General features: G+C 40.2%; 1 protein-coding gene across 2 annotated transcripts in view; it reads right to left on the bottom strand.

Annotated features, from left to right (window-relative positions):
* The window catches only part of lrp4 (low density lipoprotein receptor-related protein 4), a 146,888-nt gene extending 127,860 nt beyond the window's left edge, over positions 1 to 19,028 (bottom strand). For both annotated transcript variants that reach the window (XM_007887656.2, XM_007887657.2), the window contains exon 1: positions 18,894 to 19,028. In XM_007887656.2, coding sequence (XP_007885847.1) covers positions 18,894 to 18,951 — 58 coding nt within the window. In that variant the 5' untranslated portion in view covers positions 18,952 to 19,028. The remainder of the gene's footprint in view (positions 1 to 18,893) is intronic.
* Between the last annotated feature and the right edge of the window lie 243 nt (positions 19,029 to 19,271).

Raw genomic sequence — 19,271 nt, 5'->3', positions numbered from 1 at the left:
TACACATGCTTATGTCTTCTTTGATGTAACTACTTCAGACCAACACCATGAACAAGGGTGATTATTAAACTCCTAGTCAATAAATAAATTCATGGTTTACTCACGAGTCTTAACCTTTTCAAACACATTGTTCTAGATAAAGAAGCAAGGATAAATTGTTTCGATCATTCAGAAGCAGGTTTGTAATCGAACAGCAGAAAAATATCAATGAAGACAAGACAATGCAATACATTTTTGACCCCACAGGTGCTGGCTAAAGTGCATCAGACTTATTTTGTTTCCCCAGCTTTCAGGAACCACATGCGTCTCCAGGAGTTTCTGATCCCTGATGAAGGGCTCTAATAATGGGATCTATAATGTCCAAGTGAACAGGCAGTCTGGACTTCAGTTTATTGGTTCATCCAAAGACAGCACCTCTGACAGTGCAGTGCTTCCCCCAGCACCATATTGGAGCATCACCCAGAACATGAGCTCAAAGTCCCAATGTAGGGCTCTGCCAAAAACATTCATATGTTTTACTCCTTAAAATGCGGAAAAGCATTTCCAACATTTATTTTTTTTAAACTCGGTAATCGATATTTTAATAATCAATTACAAAAATGGGTTTGTTGCAACTAGACTGCTTGAAGTCGTTTTAAATATTCAATATATGTAGTATTAGGATCAGTTTCGTGCTGGCTTGAAATTTTAATTTTAGAACGCTCATCGAGTTGGTTAACGTCATTCAGAATTTTGTGGCTTTGGGCGGATTCAGAAATGCTCAGCTCATGTTCATTAACATGTAACAATTTCTTGATTTCAGCAGAGAGAAAGGAAAAAAATTGCCAAATGAAGCAGACAGTGAAGAGTGAGTGAGAGAAGGGGGGGAGAGTGAGAGAGGCGGAGAAGAGAGAGAGAGAGGAGTGGGGAAAGAGAGGGACAGAGAGGAAGAGAGAGGGATAGGGACAAAGAAGGATAGCAACACAGAGAAGAGGAAGAAAGAGAGATTCCAGCACAGCAAAAGTCTCTCTCTTTTTCTCCACCATCTACGTTGCAGCTTATCTTACCCTTATGACATACTTTCTTGTTTTGGTCTGAGAGGGAAGTTTGAAAAAAAAAGCATCTTTTTTAAAAAGGTCATTAAAATGTACGATTTAGAGGTTTTAAAACTAAAAATAGTACAACCGTGTTGATGAACACAACCCTACACCAATATAAGGTAGTCCTTCTTTTCCACCCTGGAACTACTTTAATACTATAAGGGTAAATATTCAAGCACAAAGCATCTCAGAAGTCTTCCACAGCCACTGTACCTGCTCATTATTCCAGGTTACAAATCAAGACTATAAACTATGGTTTTCATCAAAAAGGATACAATTATATTTGCTTCCGAGCATCAGTAAATGACAATCAAATGCATATTCCCTGACAGCTGCTGTTTTTAACCTGAAAAGTGCATCAGCCAACAAGCCGCAGCATCTGCTTATCATAAAACACTGACAAGAGCACTGACTCCTCATCCAATCATTCCCAATAAAGGTTGTAATAGAAGCAGTGTGGGAAATCCCAGCGGAGCCTGCGTTGTTCCAAAATATCCCTGAAGCATTCCAGTGACTGCGTCATGTATAGATCATAGCTTGTTGGCACGGGGAACAATAAATTAGGAAAAAATAATCAAATTTCACAATATCTTGCTGTTTGATTCAATTTTGATAGTGTTACTTGAGTCAGAATTATGCATTTGATTGATTCGAAGAATACTTACTGGGACACGAAGTAAAAATACTAAAATGTATAAAATTTCAATTATGCTGAGTATTCAAATTAAGTTGATGAAATGCTGGTTTAAGGAATTGAGCTACTCGCTTCAATGGATGAGACTAGACATTGTAGTCTTAAAGCAACAAGCACAGGACTGTTCCTAAATCTATTGCCAATGTATTCCAACATCAGACAAGCTCAGTTTGGATGCATCAGATATAGAATGCCCATCAGCCCATCTGATCTCATCCTTCCAGAAAACCCACTGTGCTGTCCTCCCATCTCAGCAACAATTTATTTTAAAAATAACTCCTGCGTCTTGAACTCAACCTCCCTTACTGGTAACCTGTTCCAGTTGTTAATTGTCCTCTGGATTAATAAATATTTCCTGGTATCTGTCTTGAAATTGCCTTTTGCAACTCTAAGTGTATGCCTTCTTGTTCTACTGTCTTGGAAATTATATCCCAAAGTAATTTTCTGGGTTTACTCGAAACCCATTTCAAATGTTATAGACCTCAATAAGGGTCCCTCCCCTCAAAACTGAAGACATCTTTCTTTCACCAACAGATCCCACTTACAAAAGTTTATAGTATGTAGTAAGTGCCCTACAAGTATTTGGAGTTGAGGTACAGATCAGGCATGATCTAATAGAATGGCGAAACAGCTTGACGGGCTGAATGGCCTACTCCTGTTCTTATGTTCATACAAGTACATACAATCACCTCTCACCTTTGACTAGGGCTTTGTACCAGTGGATCACATAACGGAGTAGCGTATTGTCATGCTGTTGTGACATGCGGGTTTCTCTTTGATCTACACAACGAGTCGTTAGGCAACAGGAGACCCAGCAAGACTTTGTGTTATTGCATTGCTGTCCCTGGTCTACATCTGCCCACCGTGGATTGAAACATAACTGTGAGGTCTGTCACACTGGGACTCGTGCTAGCTTTCAAGGGTCACTCCCAATCTAAAACCCAGAAACTATTCCAGGAATTATTATTATAAACTTATTATTATTTTTATCCTAGGAAAACAGTATTTGGGCTGTAAATGGCTGGTGTGTGGTATATCCAAAACCGCAATGTTTAACTAAATGTAATTAAAATGACTGTAAGTTATTATTCTAATAACAATTGGGAACAAAAACATTACCATTTAAGAAGTTGTTTGATTCATTGGGTCTAAATCATGGCTAAAAGTTTGGATGTCCGAGTTATATGCCTAGTGAACGGTGGGAAGCAGGGTCACGCATTTTGAAATCTAAAATGTGTAGCAAGGAATGTACTCGCAAGAGTGAGTTATATAAAAACTGATCTTCAGAAGTATGTAATACAAAATCCAATGCTGATGGCTCCTGCAGTATCAGGCTTGACCTATCCATTGCACTCTTCTATCACACATGCTGGAAGGTCAAGGGCGAAACAAAAGCCAGTCTCGGCTTCTTTTCACAGCTTCAGAAAATAGACACCCACGGCATCCCTTTGAACTTTGTAAATCAAAGGTTGGCAGAATGAACAAAGGGCACATCTATCTGTCCAGGACTGGGGCCAGAATAGCTGTCACCGGCACCACAGGAAGAAGGTGAAACCAAACTGAAAAAGTAACTTCAGGAGGTCCTGATCGCTAGGCGACATGGAGGAGTCTGAACGAAGATGAAAACTGCGTTTACGCTTTCTGCACATCATGCATTTTTAATACAAAATGACAAGATAAAGCTTATTATCTCAAGTTTAAACAGCACACAAAGGATCAAAGGGATTCCAGCAATAAATACGATAGAAGCCCAAAATACAGTCGAGCCCTCGTAAGATCGAGTGCTTTTGCCAGGGAAAAGCTTAATTTAACAGCCATCATACTTCTGCTTTCTGCATTGAAAAAGCCACACTTGCTGCTCACTTCATGGAACTGAACTGCAAGAGGGAAACTTATTTTCATACATCAGCCAACCATTAAAGTAATGTATTCTAAATCTTATTTTAGCATCAAATACAGTAAACTCCTGATAACTCGTCACTCCAAGGGAAAAGAGCTCAGTGGTGAGTTATCTGCAGAGGCGAATTAGGCATATGTATATGTACATTTTAAAAAAAAGTTGCAGACCAACATCGTTGCTTTCTGAAAAACAGGAAATCACAAGTTTCTGTATTACGATATATTGTGCATTACAAATACACCATATTCCTCTAAATAACCAAAATGTTGTTGAATTTTGGTTTGCACGCTGTTTGCTAACTGCAGCATATTTTACATTATGTGCTGATCATGGGAAATCCTATTACATAGCTCACTATGTAAACTGCTACAGCTGGCGAATAGTGTTTCATACCCCTAATTAACATGCAGGTGTTTATCTTAATTTTCTTGGTGCTTTTGGCTCACAACATGATTCTCTAGCATGGAGGTCATTCCGGTTTACACCATGAAACTCAACAGAATCTGGAATAACCGAACCAATACACCACATCCCGACAGCTAGATACGAAATGCAAACAGATATTTGTAACAATTACACCTTCTCTAAATGCAAACTTCTTCAAGCGTAGAATCAAAGTTACAGAAGCGAGAGAGAGCAACACTCACCACCTCAGTAACCCCCAAACTACAAACAATCCTTGCATTTAATAAGTTTATTACCTCTGTGAAAACTATAACCAAATGCTTCAACAAATTAGTAAAATGCATTGATTAATAAAACCAGATTGATAAATGATTACGCCTGCAAATCTTCTTTTCCTCATCAGACAAAAGAGCCTTAGCTCAAGTTAGAGCACCTAATGCGCCCTCCCCCACCCACCAAAATTTAACAGACAGAAGAGCAGAGTGGTTCAGCAGACTGTCCTTTCACCTTTGAGACCTGCATTTAAATGCCTCCCCTCTGTTGGGAAAAATCTCCTTCCTGCCAGCTGTAAAGCTCCTAACAAACTACAGTACATTTGAACGACTTCAGTCAGCTCATAGACCACTTAGACTGTGTGCTTTTCTGGGGGGAGATTAATTTCTTACACACACACAGCGAGTTGCCAAAAAGCAGAAAAAAAAGTTGTCTGCTCTGTACAGACTATCAAGTTCAAACAAAGCGCGGGCAGTCCCAGGATACTGCCTGTAATTCAACCATTAGTAAAGCCCTGAAGTGCTACTAACTACCTCAAGTCTCATTAACTCATAAGAGGAATTCTATATTCCTCATTCATTAGGGAACTATTCAAGGAATCGGAAACCTGAATAAATTCAGTCTGTATCATTTTCTCGCCCACTGACGACGATACTGCGCCTCCTCTGCATGTGTCACAGTAATAGATCTGTAATGTTAAAATGGGACAAAGGACACCCATCTTAGTCCTTTGTAATATGGAGAACACAATGTCCTCAGAGTATTTAATCCAAGATCTTGCGTTCACTTGTTTAAATGGCCCCATAAATGATCAAGGCTGCGTTGAACTGAGATTCCATTTTCAACCCTTTGTGGGTAAGTGATGGAGGAACTACATGTAAGATAATAGATACATAGGAGGAGAGTATTACAAGGAAATGACCCATACAAAAAATTAAATGAGGCTATATAAAAGGCTGCCAGAAAGGGGAAATGGCCTTTCGCTCTCATTTCATTTGTTATTTTATGATTTGCAATAAAACATTTTTGACATATATTCTTCGAAGATCGCTAGGATCTCGCTAGAACTGCCTCCATTGCTTGTCATTTGGCCAAAATGTATGAATACAAACGTTGGGAAAGAGCAATAAAAAAGACACAGTTTTTAAGAATACAGTTGTGCCACCATATCTCTGTATACAATTCCACTGCCTCTGCATCAATATGAATGAATGCAGGTGTTGGTTGAAGTGAGCTTTCTCTCCCCTCATCAAGACAACTCAGCCAGCTCTGCCAGACAATTTACACCTCCTCCTTCCATTTCTTGAGATGCAAACATCCGTGAAGATTTGGGAATCAAACTCAAATCTCCTGCATTATCGTTATCTCACAATCCGTGGCCCTAGATTTTTTTAAATTCAAATTTTCCTACATTTTCCTCCCCATCTTGCCCCGGGAGGACAATATGTGCCAGCTGTTACTGTTAGGTGTATACAAGAGCCCTGTTGTATCTCGCCTGAGCAGCGATTACTTTCGTGAGAGTCTGGGCAACAAATGCTGGCAGACTATTCAACTGTGGACATCACCATAACTGAGCCCTGTTCTCGCCTGAATTCCACACACTTCCAGCCGGATCAGATCCCTCAAGAGTGATGAGAAATACCACTACCCCCTCCCCAACAGCCAAATGTTTTCCATCCCAGCTAAGGATGTGGAAAACAATGGAAGCATGTCCTACTGCTGTCCTGAAAGAGGCTGGTTAACTCAGAATAGATGAGAGATGAACCTTATAATAATAATTTTTGCATTTTGATATAACGCCTTATCACGTCTTCTAAACGTCGCAAAGCGCTTCACAGAATATACTACAAAGTATAGTGACTGTATGTTTCGTGGGTATGCGGCAGCCAATTCCGCACAACCAGCCTTGGATTAAGTGATCAAATTATTATTTTTTTGGGGGGGTTGCTGTGTGCACGGGTGGGGGGGGGTGAAGAGATTTTTCGAAGGGGTGTGGGAGAGAAGGGGTTATTCTCTCCCCTCCATTCTAAGTCAATGTGGATGAATCCCCCATCCCCCCCACCCAAGCGTATGACTCAGTCTCACACCACACAGTATATTTACACAGTCAGTTGGCAATTTATACTGTTAAGCACTGAAGAGTTATAATTCAAAGGAGGCCCAGATGAATACTAGAAATAAACTGGTTACAAAATAGAGAAATATTAAAATACATTTTCAGCATTTTTTTCACAATGAGGGTTTTCTAAGTATATTGACTTTTCCTAAGGCATCACTGAAGGATACAAAATCCAAGTAAATACAGTAGCTAAGAGGAACCCCCAATATGCATCACAATAATCCCTTCTTAAAACAGCTGACATCAAACACATCCGATTATGGTATTTAAGTAACGCTGATTGATGTTCTCAACACAGTGAAAAGATTCACAAAAACAGCATTAGATGCTACGCAAGTCCTTTAGTGTAACTGCACGTTCTTATGGAGTTAAAAATGACTGTAATACTTGCGTATTTTAAAAAAAGGACTTTTTTTTCAACAAGATTATTTGGAACATTAGTCAAGAATAGTCAAATGTCATTTTTCTACCTCCTAATAGATTAGCTGCTCATAACGAAAATAACTCTCGTTTATCCTCCATGTGCACTGCTAATGGGGTGAAGTGCCTTATTTGTATAGAGTAGGCATTGCTAAGTACTTTGAAAAGTAAAGGAAAAAATCCCCATTACACAGAATGAATTACTGAACAAGTATTGGGAATCTTTCAACACATTATTCCCCCCCCTCCCCCACTTACAAAAATGGATCATAATTCAATTGTCATTAATCAGTATCGGTAGAAATTCATTTGGGGGGGCGATGGTAACTACTTAGGCTGCTCACTTAGCAAATATGGTCACCAACCAAAACATTTGTAGTCAGTTGCATCCGTGATGAATGACTGTGGTTTGGCTCTGAAGGAAAGGTTAATGCATGAAGCAGCTGTCATGGGGAATGTGTGTTCCAGCGTGCTGCACTCACACATCAAAACTTTGACCCAGCATTTCTGCATGTTTTCACAATGCGAAAATTATAGCAGACAACCTTATGTTTAATAATCTCTACATGGTTAATATTCCTGTAATTAAAGACGGAGAAGCCTTGATTCAAACACCTACAGATTTCAATTCACTCATTCAAATTTTAAAGTAATTGAACCACAGGCTCCTTCACTTTTGGCGACAGTCTTAAACACTATCAAATGAGCCTAAGAAAATAATCTAATTGTATTGAATGTATAGGCAAGCCAAGGAAAAATAACATGCTCTTCTTGAGGAATACTGGATTTTAAATGCAGTTGATAAAGTAATTAACATTGGACTGTTACATGAAATGGGCTGTGCATTAATGCTGCTACAAGCAGATCTCATTAAGAATCACATTCCAGCCCTTTGGATTTTGTGCATTAATGCATGGGGAGTCTCATACGTTACTCGCACAAAGGCATTTTTATTGCAAATCCGCATGGCATAGTAATGTCACGTTTCCTGCAACTTCATCCACATTCATACGCTTGCCTCTCCAACCTCTAATCAAAGGCGGACCAAAGTGGCAGGCTGTCTTAAACAAACAATATCAGCTCACTCCAAAGTACCAAATAAGCTTTTCAAACATCGGTTAGAATGGCAAACATTGTCCACGCATAGTTACTAATGAAGTCAGCTCGTGGAAGCACTTCATTTGAACAGTCCTTTCAGAATGGCCTCGATGGGTTCTGTGTCAAAGCAGCACGGCCTGTGGTGTTCTGCGATTTGGCGTGAATGGTAGCTGTTGACTTTTTTTAAAAACCATCAGTTTTGATGGAATGAGTGAGAGGACAGACAGTACGTTTCATCTGGTATCTTCCTCGCAACCTGGCCCTGATCAAGTCAGGGCTGGCATCAGACACCCTCATGAGACGGTTTTCAAAGGACCACCCATAGACTGAAGCAAGCACAGTGCGGGCAGCATTGAGTGCAAAGTTGTTGCTGTAGTAAGATAACTATTCATTTGGGACCTTTTATCTCAAGAACAGCAGAAATCGTGATTCAGATAAATGTGATTGCATCCATCAGATAACTGCACTGTACCTCCCCAGTATAGTAGATTCATTTCTTTAAGTTGCAGGCGTACAACGACAAAGATAGTATTGTAAAAAGCCCTGTACTATTAGCACCTCCCTCCTGTTTCCCACCATTGCCAACTTTCTCCCTTCCACCTCTCCTGCAGCCATTTGATTAATTTTTCCTTCCACTGGGGTGTGGTTTCATAGCTTCCAGGCATCCTTCACTACTTACTCAAGTGACTTCAAAGTGAGTGTCAGACAGTGATTCAACTGTAGGAGGTATCATAGTCAAGACCTTCTTTAACCCGCATGCACACATCCTGCAGGGATATCTAGATAGAGACAAAAGGAGCTGAAACCAGAACCCTGGCGGATTCCCCCACCTCTCTGAACCCTGGGCAGCTGTGGTCAATTCAGTTGCCAAGGGCTGAGATCAATTCACGGAGCAAATACCATGTATTTCTGCCTGAAATCTTCCAGTCACTATCCATAGTAGTGGACACCTTTTTCCCTTTGATTCTCAATTCTAGCCAAGGGATGGAAGACTCTGCAACAGGAAAAGAACAAACTATCAGATGGCAAGTTATCCAGGTATATCCTTAGGAATCCTCAGTGGCTATCTGCAGAGTATAATCAATCATGTGGCCTTTGAGCAGAAAAAAGTGCTTAGGTCAGGGGTACATAGAAGAGAAAATAATTTAAATTTGGGTTGGATGGATGGACAATGAAATGCCTGTAGTTCTGCATTGTTCCCATCGTGTCTTTCTGTATTACACTGATGCGCAGAAAGTCATACATGTCAACATTGGAAGACAAAGGTTCTGAAGTTCTTAAATGACCGGTGTGCATTTGAAAACAGCGACCAACATTTAGCACTTGATGAGTTAAAGAACAACTATCTTGTCGTAAACAGTTCATTGACAATGAAGTCAATTTTGCTGACACTACAGGAATGTTTCATGCTCAGCGGCCAATCGCATATGGGGCCCACTTTAGAAATGACTGAGGCTGCAAGATAGATGAGCAACAACAAAAATGGCACTTCAGCAATCAGTTAAAATGATGTTATAGAAACAGCATGCCTGGAATTCCCTCCATTCGGACTCAATGGGGGAAAATGCCACCACAAGGTACTTCTTAACATAAATGTTAGATAGATTTATGTAACCATTTTGTGCTTTCTCTTACAGCCAAGGCCATTTTGCAGATAATTCTAATACCATGACAATCATGGGGTACGCAGAACAGAGACCCATTTCTGGTACAGACCCACTCAACCAAGGAACAATCCCATTTGATCATTGCATCAAAGAAAACTGTGCAAATTTCTTCAGAGTAAACCCCCAAGACACACAACAGTTTACAGCAATAATCTGCTCAATCTCCATCTGGTTACAAAAAAATAACAATTATAGCAGCTCAACATTAACATTGAACTCCAAACTTTTTTAAAAAAACACATTTTGTCCATTTTTAAAGTAGACTAAAATTTACCCTGTTTTGTGTGTAGGACTGTGCCTAGAATTTGTGAATCTGCAGAAGCTCATTGAGTTTTTGCATTCATTATTCTTAAGCTTGCACGTTGACTGGTTTCACATTTACAAATCCAAAGGAGATTGAATGTTTCTGCCCCTGCGCCAGGTCTTCAGGCTTGGCCCCACGCCAGCTTGGGGACGCTGCAGCTACGCGTTCCCACACCCCTGCAGCCTGACCCCATCTCCCTGTCGGGGAACATGCTAGAGTGACAAATATGACAGCCTCACTATCTCATCTGTCATTGTTCCTAACCTGGGAGAAGCTCTAGACAGTGAAACTAAGAAACAAGAGAAAGCAATTGGTTTTTTCCATTAAAAAAGAAGTTTCAAACGATTTTTCTTATATATAAAGGAACAAACTGGGTACTGTGCTTGGAAGGACAGGTTTACAGCATACGAAGAGTATTGCAAGTTACTTTGGAAATAGGCACAGGTAGAAACCTGAACAACTCCAGGATGTTTCGCATTACTGCGATTTTGAACTCGGCCAGAATACTGAAGGGAGTTGAGAATCAACAACAAATCACATTTGTATAGCACCTTTCACGTTGGGATGTACCAAGGCGCTGAACAGTCAAGGATTTGTACCCGGGGCACTCCTAGACAAGATGCCTCTCTCCAGGCAGGAAGGACCCTGGACCATCCTCAAGACCCTTTAGAGAGCAAGTCAGTTGACTGCACAGCCCAGGAGGGGCAAGAGGTAAGAAAGAAAATGAGAAGAAAAATACTTACCCTAAGGGAGAGATGGTCATGCGATTGCTAGAAGAATGTTTTCTAATTGTGAATCGAGTTTACAAAAAGGTTTAAACACATCAAGATCACAGTTTGAACAGAATAAAGACCAAGGTCCATCTAGTTTGCCTTCCACCTTCCTGACAGCCACATGCACATATGTCCCAAACTACCTATGTACTATATCCCACAATATTTCCTAAAACTGTCTAATCTGTGTTTGAAGGAATCAATACGTCTGGCTACAACTGTCTCCCTTGGGAGCCTGTTCCACAGGTCTACTATTCGCCCACTGAAATAGTGTTTTGCCATAGATTTATTCTACTCTCAGAACTAAATAATACATTTTTTTTAAATTACAAGATGTGGTGTCACTTAGCAAGTGGACAACTTGCTCTGGCCATTAGGAAATTAGCAATACATTTACTGTTTTTTGCTTAATTAGTCATTGTTGCTCATCTGTTCAAAGCTTCTTTCAAACAATCGTAAGCTCATTTGCTCAAATCAGTCTCAGCTCCATTCCCTTTGCAAATGACAAAAAGGGTTTTCTTTAAAAAAAGATTTTGTTGACCTGAGAAAAAATATCGTGCTGTAAAAATAACTTAGTAAATAACTTGAAGAGTTTGTACATGCATGTCAGTGCAGAGAATATGTTGCATAATGAAATGATCTGGGAAATACCAGGAATACTCAGTAAACAAACAGCAATAACTACCACACAGGTGGTCAACTTAAATTCTCTGCTGCGATTTAAAGCTGCAGCTTAACAAGTGCCCTTAAGCTCACACACGAAGAGATAGAGCTGATGCGTTCTGCACACACCCTCCTGAACTACACTGGAAAAATAGATGCCTTACTTCAAATCTGTTCTTTGGATATGGATTTGCGTGCATGAGTTTTCCAATTCCATCGCGGTGGCAATTTACAGTGCTTGCAATCGGGGAGTGGGGAAAAAGGAGGTAGAAAAGAAACTTTTCCCATCTCAGAACTAACAAATCAAAATCATCACAATCAAGTGTGTTTGTATGGGTTTGGGTGGGGGGAAATATAATGATGATTCAAGTGAGGTTTGACATCCCTCTTCCGTTTCATCTGCCAGAACTGGTGGAGTTGTAGCCAGGGCTGTCAAATTTCAGTTATAAAGAGTTTCTCCTCCTTTCAAACAACACCTCCCTTAAGCCATGTGCTCATTAGATGCATTCTCTGACCAAGCACCATATCACTGCCTTATTAATGTACTGTTCAGGTGAACACAATTCAAATCATTGCAAGGCAACAAAGAAAATACCAGAAGAGAATTACCTAAAGGGTATAATCTAATGCCACTAACAAAGCTGCCCGGAAGTTGTGGATTAATATACCATGTACAGAGACCCATGTGATTGAATGACTACAGACCAGAATTCCTTCCGAGGTATTTGGCAAATGTACCTTCCAGTGCAGATTGACCTTGACCACCCAAATGGATTCAAACCTGAGATTTTTTTGGCTATCCCTGTACTCTCCTCCTTAAATTTATAATCCAGTGTTATGAGCTTCAAGGAACTACTACAATCCTGTGAACCTTCAGGAAGGTTAATCAGTGTCCATTATCTGATACCATCACATTAGCAGCAGGATATTTTGGACTGTGCCTGTAATAATAAAAAAATGGTTCTGCTAAATGAAAGCCAACAAGTGCAGAAATTGATCAAATCACTTGTTCTATGTTTTTTAACCAAAGTGGTGCTCAAACTGCTATTGACTACCAAACATTTGCTCACTAAAGCTGTAATCAATCTACTTTTCTAAAGCAATCGTCTCACTTCAACAGTTTCACTGCATTGTGCTGCCAGACTTTTAACTTTTTCCATGCCATAGCCTTGAATTTCCCTTTTTAATTGCTGCGTGAAAGCCTTTCCAGCCTGAGATAGTAATGTATAGGATACAGTGCAAACAATTTTTGTAATGTTAAGCACAAATTATGTGATTATGAAGCTTGTGAGTTAAAAAGGACTGAATGATCATCAAGTTCAAAGGACGACAGTACCGGTTAATGGAATATTTTTCTGTATTACACCTAATAATAATAATAATCCTTGCATTTGATATAGCGCTTTTCACGTCTTCTAGACGTCTCAAAGCGCTTCACAGAATATACTGTAAAGTGAATTGACTGTACATTTGTGGGCGAACGCGGCAGCCAATTGCGCACAGCAATGTCCCACAAACAGTCGTAGATTGAAAATGACCAATTTAGTATTGTTTTTTTTGTTTTGGGGGGATTATTATTAGGTGTGTGGAGTAAGGAAACTTGCCCAAGGTTTCGCCCTCTGCCTGGAATTGAACTCAGGTCTCTCGCTTGCAAAGCAAGTGCTCTAACCACTGAGCTACAGGACTCCAATGACAGCATTAAGTCATTCTGAGGTCAGTTATAAAGAAAGTCACATGCCTGCTCATTGCGTATTATCCTCACAACATACCTATCGGGAATAAATTCCACCTGGGTCGATGTTGCATTTCAGACTATGCAGAACTTGGCAAATTTTTAAATAGTCTTCATTTTAAAGTTGGTTTTCTGTAAGCACTTTTAAGAGGTACAGAAAAAGCAGCTTCAAAGTTAAAATTGGATTTAACAACTGGCTAAATTCTGGATACTGTGAAATGCTACATTTCTTCCTCTATGTGTGCAATTCTGGGTGCAGTCCAACCTTATGCCACTCTGACACACCATCACTACACTAACCTGATAAATATATTACTGTTCTATTGTCAATTTAACACTTTCAAATTGCAAATCAACTCAATAGAGTGGATTCCTCCCAACTCCAAATCTGTTACAAGATAAAACTTTCAGAGTAATGTATAGCAATCTACAGAATAAACCATTACGTGGGAGGAAATTTTGAGTTTTAAAAGCAACTGGTAGAACAGGCTTGGTGGGCCAAATGTCATTGTCTGTTTGTCCATTCACCCCTCCCTCCCTGAACAATATTGTGCCTTCCTGGGAATATAAATGCTAATGTGTTGATATGTCTAAGATGTGCTACAGTTTCAATACAGCAGAAAACAGAGACCCAACATATAGCAGAGTTAAATGGAATAGCTCCATTTTCCTTATCCCAGCGGCTCCACTGCCCTCTTGTAAATGGGAAAACCTACCCTCAAATCACTATCCTTCAAGCCAAAGTACCACTTTATGTGCTGTTGCTGACTTATTTCAGTGGCTGTCTGCCACTGATCCATTATCAAACACGACCAGATCTGAACACACTTCAGTTCTGTTTACTTTGCAAATCACAGAAGGCTGGTTTGGGCTATCAGGTTTGTAGAGATGAAGTTGCCAGCTAATGTCTGTTTGAGATCAGAGTTATTAGCTCAATTAAATAACTACACAATGGCTAGCATCAACGCCTTAACTCCATCTGGACTTCGAAGTCCCCTTCAAATGGGAGAAGCAGTGCAAGCTTCAATCAGCTGAATCCAAATTAAGTCCGTAACTCCTAATTCAAACAACAAATAGAGTTTTAAAGTGAAGTGTACAATGCACTATGGAACATCGTCACTGAAACAATTTTCCTTGCGGGGGGCCGGAATGAAAAGCCTCTACCACACCCGCCAAAGAGAATAGTAATCCAACCTAAACTTCTTCACAGGAAACCTACCCGCACTTTGCACTGAAACATTGTGTGGTTAAATCATACATCCCAGCCAGTGTTATGCCTGTTATACTCAGATCAATCATTCTGTTGAATACGACAAAGAAAAAATCCTTTATAATCAAGAATGAACACGTCATTACACTTCATTTGGAAAAAAATCTGCCTTTTGTTGGGTTAGAATATAGAATCCTTTGTTTGAGGATAACAAATATTATGTTAAAATCGAGTTAGGTAATGTTTATTTTTTCCATCAGCTGGGTGTCTTGACATATGGTAACCCATCACCATGCTTAAGAGTATCCAAACCAGACAAAGTTCTGTCATGAAAATTACAACCCCAATCTCATTACAGCTTTCCTTGCGGACTGTCTCACTTTATGGATGCTGTTGTCCGGGGTTACGAGCCTAAATGGTGCTGAAGAGGAAGGCGACTGCATGGCTATTGCGCGCTCCCAGATTAAATGCTGCTATTGTTTATATCAAAAGCCACTGCTAAAAATAGAGAAGACACATAAAGGCCAATGAAACAAGCATTCATCGCCAAGTTGAACTGGTAAATATCTTTAACGATTACTGGTACAAGAGATCTACCCGAAGGTTGAGTATCTTGGGCAGCAACCTCATGTAATGATGGCATGTATAATAAACTTACTGGAATTGATACGATTTCTGCAGCACAGTTTCAAGTAACCATGCAGAATCATTATCATCGGATTCTCTCCAAAATTAGAAAACAGTTTAGTCGAGAGAACGCTATCGTCCTTCTGTTTTGTGGCATTTTGCCAACTAAAATCAACAGCTGCACATTGTGTTCCCCTTCCACATAGGGCAGATATGCAGTTTTCAATACAAAGTAAATTAGATGTACGTAATGTATAGAATTATGGGCTTCTAATTTGACATAAATTGTGTCGGTAGCATTGATTTTGTTGGAAACCAATATTGTCATAAAGTAAATATAGTAATAGATATTAAGTGAAAAGAGCTATACAAATGTCACTTGTTGTTATTGTATATACAACACCTCAATTCATGACTGTTTGTGGGACAGGGACACTACTGTGACAATTGGCTGCTGCGTTTCACTCAAAAAACATAGTCAAATATATAATCATTTTACAGTATATTCTGTGAAGCACTTTGAGACGCCTCAACGACATGATAAGGCATGATATCAAATGCAAGGAATATTATAATTATTACAAAACCACATGAGAGATATACATACTAAACAAAATCCATCTCATGTGTTTACACAATATCTAGGGCATCTGGACCCTGAAGAAGCTGTTGCTTTTCCCTTGATGTAACTGAGTGTTTGAGAGAACCAAAGTTCCGGTAATACAACAGCTGAAGGCTTTATACAACGACAGCAGGAAAATTCTATGACAGAAATTCTTTGCGCTGTATTTATAACTATGATGGTGCCTGGATAAATACAGGCAAGTAGGATACCAGAAACTGATCCATAATGAGCCCAACTGAAAGGATTTTCAAACCTCAGTTTCCAATGACACTTAACAATCTCTCATTTATCCTCCTACACATGGCTCTTAAGATATACGTGCACTCTCGTTTCAAAATGCAACAGAAATGTCTTAAGGATTCATCTCACTGGAAGTTTGGACGAACTGGGATGTCTCGCTGCATAATCACACACACAGTAAAGAACTGTAGGAATGAGAAGTACAAGATCATTTGCAAAGAAGGAAGCAAAATGAATATATGGGAATGGGCTAACTTATGCTACAAAAGCAATGCATTTTAAAATTACATAATACAGTGAGCTACATAGATGTAGCACAGGTCAGCAATTTGTCCTATCAACCTTTCCCAGTTCCAGTCGATGAAGCAATCCTCTCTCCCATAAAAGAACATTGGGACAAAAGGGAATTTTACTCAAGAAGGTCAGGCATGAGATACTAAACATACTTGGAAGCAGCTTTGCCTTCCTTTCAGGCACTAATATCTGCTGTAAAGCTCCCTCCAGTGTGCCACGTTGTAAAGCAGGTGGAACGCACCTGACATGAAAACTCATCAGGGTAATGAATTACGTCCACTTGTACTTCACACAAGTTGATCGCAATAGTCAATATTTTGCTTCTTTTTGCAATGCATTTTTTTAAAATTCAAATAAATAATTCAAAATAGCTGTATCTGCTCTACACACCACACAGTACAAGCAGCGACATCAAAACATCTGAATTGCATTGGGACCATTATCCTTCCTCTGGCAACTGTAATGTCCCCCCCCCCACCCCACCCCCACCCCCAGAATAAAATCATTTCTTGCTTCAGCCAAAATGCATGTACAAAATCACCTTTTGGTCAACGCAGAGTCTTATTCTGAATTTGGAGCTTCAATCTGAAATGCCACAAATTGTAGAACTGCAGGTTTGAATTAACCCTTAGTTGAACAGCGATTGCTGCTGATACATGTAGCAGGAACACTGTATAATGTGTATTAGTCTGATTCTAGGTCATAACCGACGCAATGTTACAACAGTCATATGCTTACATTTTGTGTTTGTGGAAGGATATGGAAACTGGCTTTGAACTGGTTAAACATTTGGTTTACTGACCTTGGTGTATTTTTTTCACCTCTATACTTAACCTATTTTAACTTTACTTCTATTGTCGCAACTATAGTATTACAGCTAGCTGTTCAAAGGCTCTGAATAGTGCTTTTGCAAAAGTATACTCCAGCTTTCAGAAAGAAAGATAATTACAGTCAGAAGAGCCAGTAATTACAGTTCTACAACGGAAATAGGTGTCTAATTCCCCACCACTGGTCACACAAAGCAAAGGCAGCAGAAGACGTTCAATTGGAGAAATACAACCAATTATGCATCAGTACTTGTTTGCCTAATCTAAACTGCAATTGTATTCCAGACAATGCATTGATAAGAATTTCTCTGATGTTAAGAGCTGTTGTAATCCGTTGTCTTGGAACTGATAAAAGGTGAACTGGTGTCTAGGTCAGACTGAGCTGCAAGGGAAACATTTTAAGGAGATGTGCAACAGCCCACATGGGGGTCTATCTCCTGATGGGCAAACGAAACGAAACACCCACAAGGTCTTCTTTTGCACAATTTAAACTCAGGTACGTATAACAATTTCAACAGAACATCTTACCATATAAATTTACATTTATATCACGCCTTTCACATCAGGAGGACACCCCAAGGCAATGGCCAGTCCAGGGCTTCCACCCAAACATCACACTGGCTGATTTAGTTTTGTTTTTGCACAATTTATAAGACCACATATTGTATTGTAGGTGTCATTCAAGTGCAGAACCCTTTCTCTGGCCACGTTTGTGTGACTGTAAAAACGGTTGGTGTTTTATTCCTCTAGAAAATAGTCAAGTTCTTTCCGAGCTACAGACAAAATAACGAGCAGTTAAATAAAGCAGTTGCATTTGGCTTTTCGAACGTCTCTTTGGGGGGGAGAGTTTATGTCGGGATCAGTCCCAGGCTTTTTGCAATAGCTGTTGCCTATCCCAGAGCTAATGCTGTCGATTTGGTTATCTTCGTGGCATAACTTTATGGGGAGCTGTTCATTTGCAAAGCAACGTCCCACCGATCCTACAGTCTTACAGTAAGAGATTCGGGATTGCTTTCCACGCGTGGACTGAACCTCTCACTCTTTTTGAGTGCATACCAGTGCTGTTGGAACATGCAAGGTGTTGGAAACCTGCAGACGAAAGGGAACTGTTCTGCTGGGCTGCTTTTCGTTTAGACTCCCCCCCCCTCCTCCTCACCCCCTAAATATAGACAACTCAAAAGTGAACATTGTATAACTTCCCATCCCCACAAACACGCACCAACCCACACATCTGCTAAAATTATCCACTCTCCAGGGCAAAAAAAATGCAGAACTTGAAAAGCTCTGTCCTTTCTGAACACCCCCCCCCCCCACCACACACACACACACACACACACAAAATACCCCCCAAACACCCCCAAATAGACAAAGAAACACTTTTTTAAAAAACATTTGGAAACTTGCACAAACTTCTCCCCACCTTACTCTGCAAACCACTTTTGAGCTGCTGTGTTTTGTTTGTTTCACTGGGGGGGGGGGGGGGTGGTGGTGAGGGGGGGAGAGAAGCAAAGGCAATCACCCCTTTAACCCCAGTCAGTCAGTACTTGTGGGGATGTTTTCCCCTTCCTTTCTAAATCTCCCTAAAGTTGTAATATAAATAAATAGGGGTGTTATTAAGTGACACACAGAGGAACCCAAACCACACGCTGCATGTCTAAAGCACAGAGGGAGAGGGGGGGGGGGGGGGGGGGGGGCATCACTTTGGGGTTCTTTGGTTTGCACCAAAAGCACTTATTGATTTGTTGCACATCCACTTTTGTTGCAAACTCCACGCGTTGATGTATCTGATCTCTCCAATAAAGAGACCACAGACACACACACACACACAGACAGACACAGACAGACACACAGACACAGACAGACACACACAAGGGAAGAGGAGACAACGAGAGAGACAAAAGTGCAGGAAAGGTCCAGTTCTGCATTGAGTTGTGATCTCTTACCTTCATCGTGTAACACGGTAGCAATCAAGAAGCCAACAAGCAGCTCAACAGGCTGCATTGTGATCTGGTCTCACTCCCTTTGAAGGCTTGAGTGCTTTTTTTTTTCTCCTCCCTCCCTCCACCACCACCCCCCCACCCCTCTTTCTTCCTTTTTTTTGGTGGTGGTGGTAGGGGAGGGAAGAAGGGATGAGTTTTGGGGAGGTTGGTTAAAAAAAATTCTGAAAAATAATCAGATTCTCAACTTTTTTGGGGGGAAAAAAAAAAGGTGGGTGAGAAGAGGATTTTCTTTTTTTAAAAAAAAATACAATAAAGTTGTCCTGAAGGTTTTTTCTTTTTTTTTTAAAAGAGAGGGGGAAGAGAGAGAGAGAGAGAAGCAAA

The sequence above is a fragment of the Callorhinchus milii genome, unplaced genomic scaffold (genome assembly GCF_018977255.1).
Source record: "Callorhinchus milii isolate IMCB2004 unplaced genomic scaffold, IMCB_Cmil_1.0 Scaffold17, whole genome shotgun sequence".
Taxonomy (NCBI): Eukaryota; Metazoa; Chordata; class Chondrichthyes; order Chimaeriformes; family Callorhinchidae; genus Callorhinchus; species Callorhinchus milii.
This window is presented reverse-complemented; position numbering and strand designations above follow the sequence as displayed.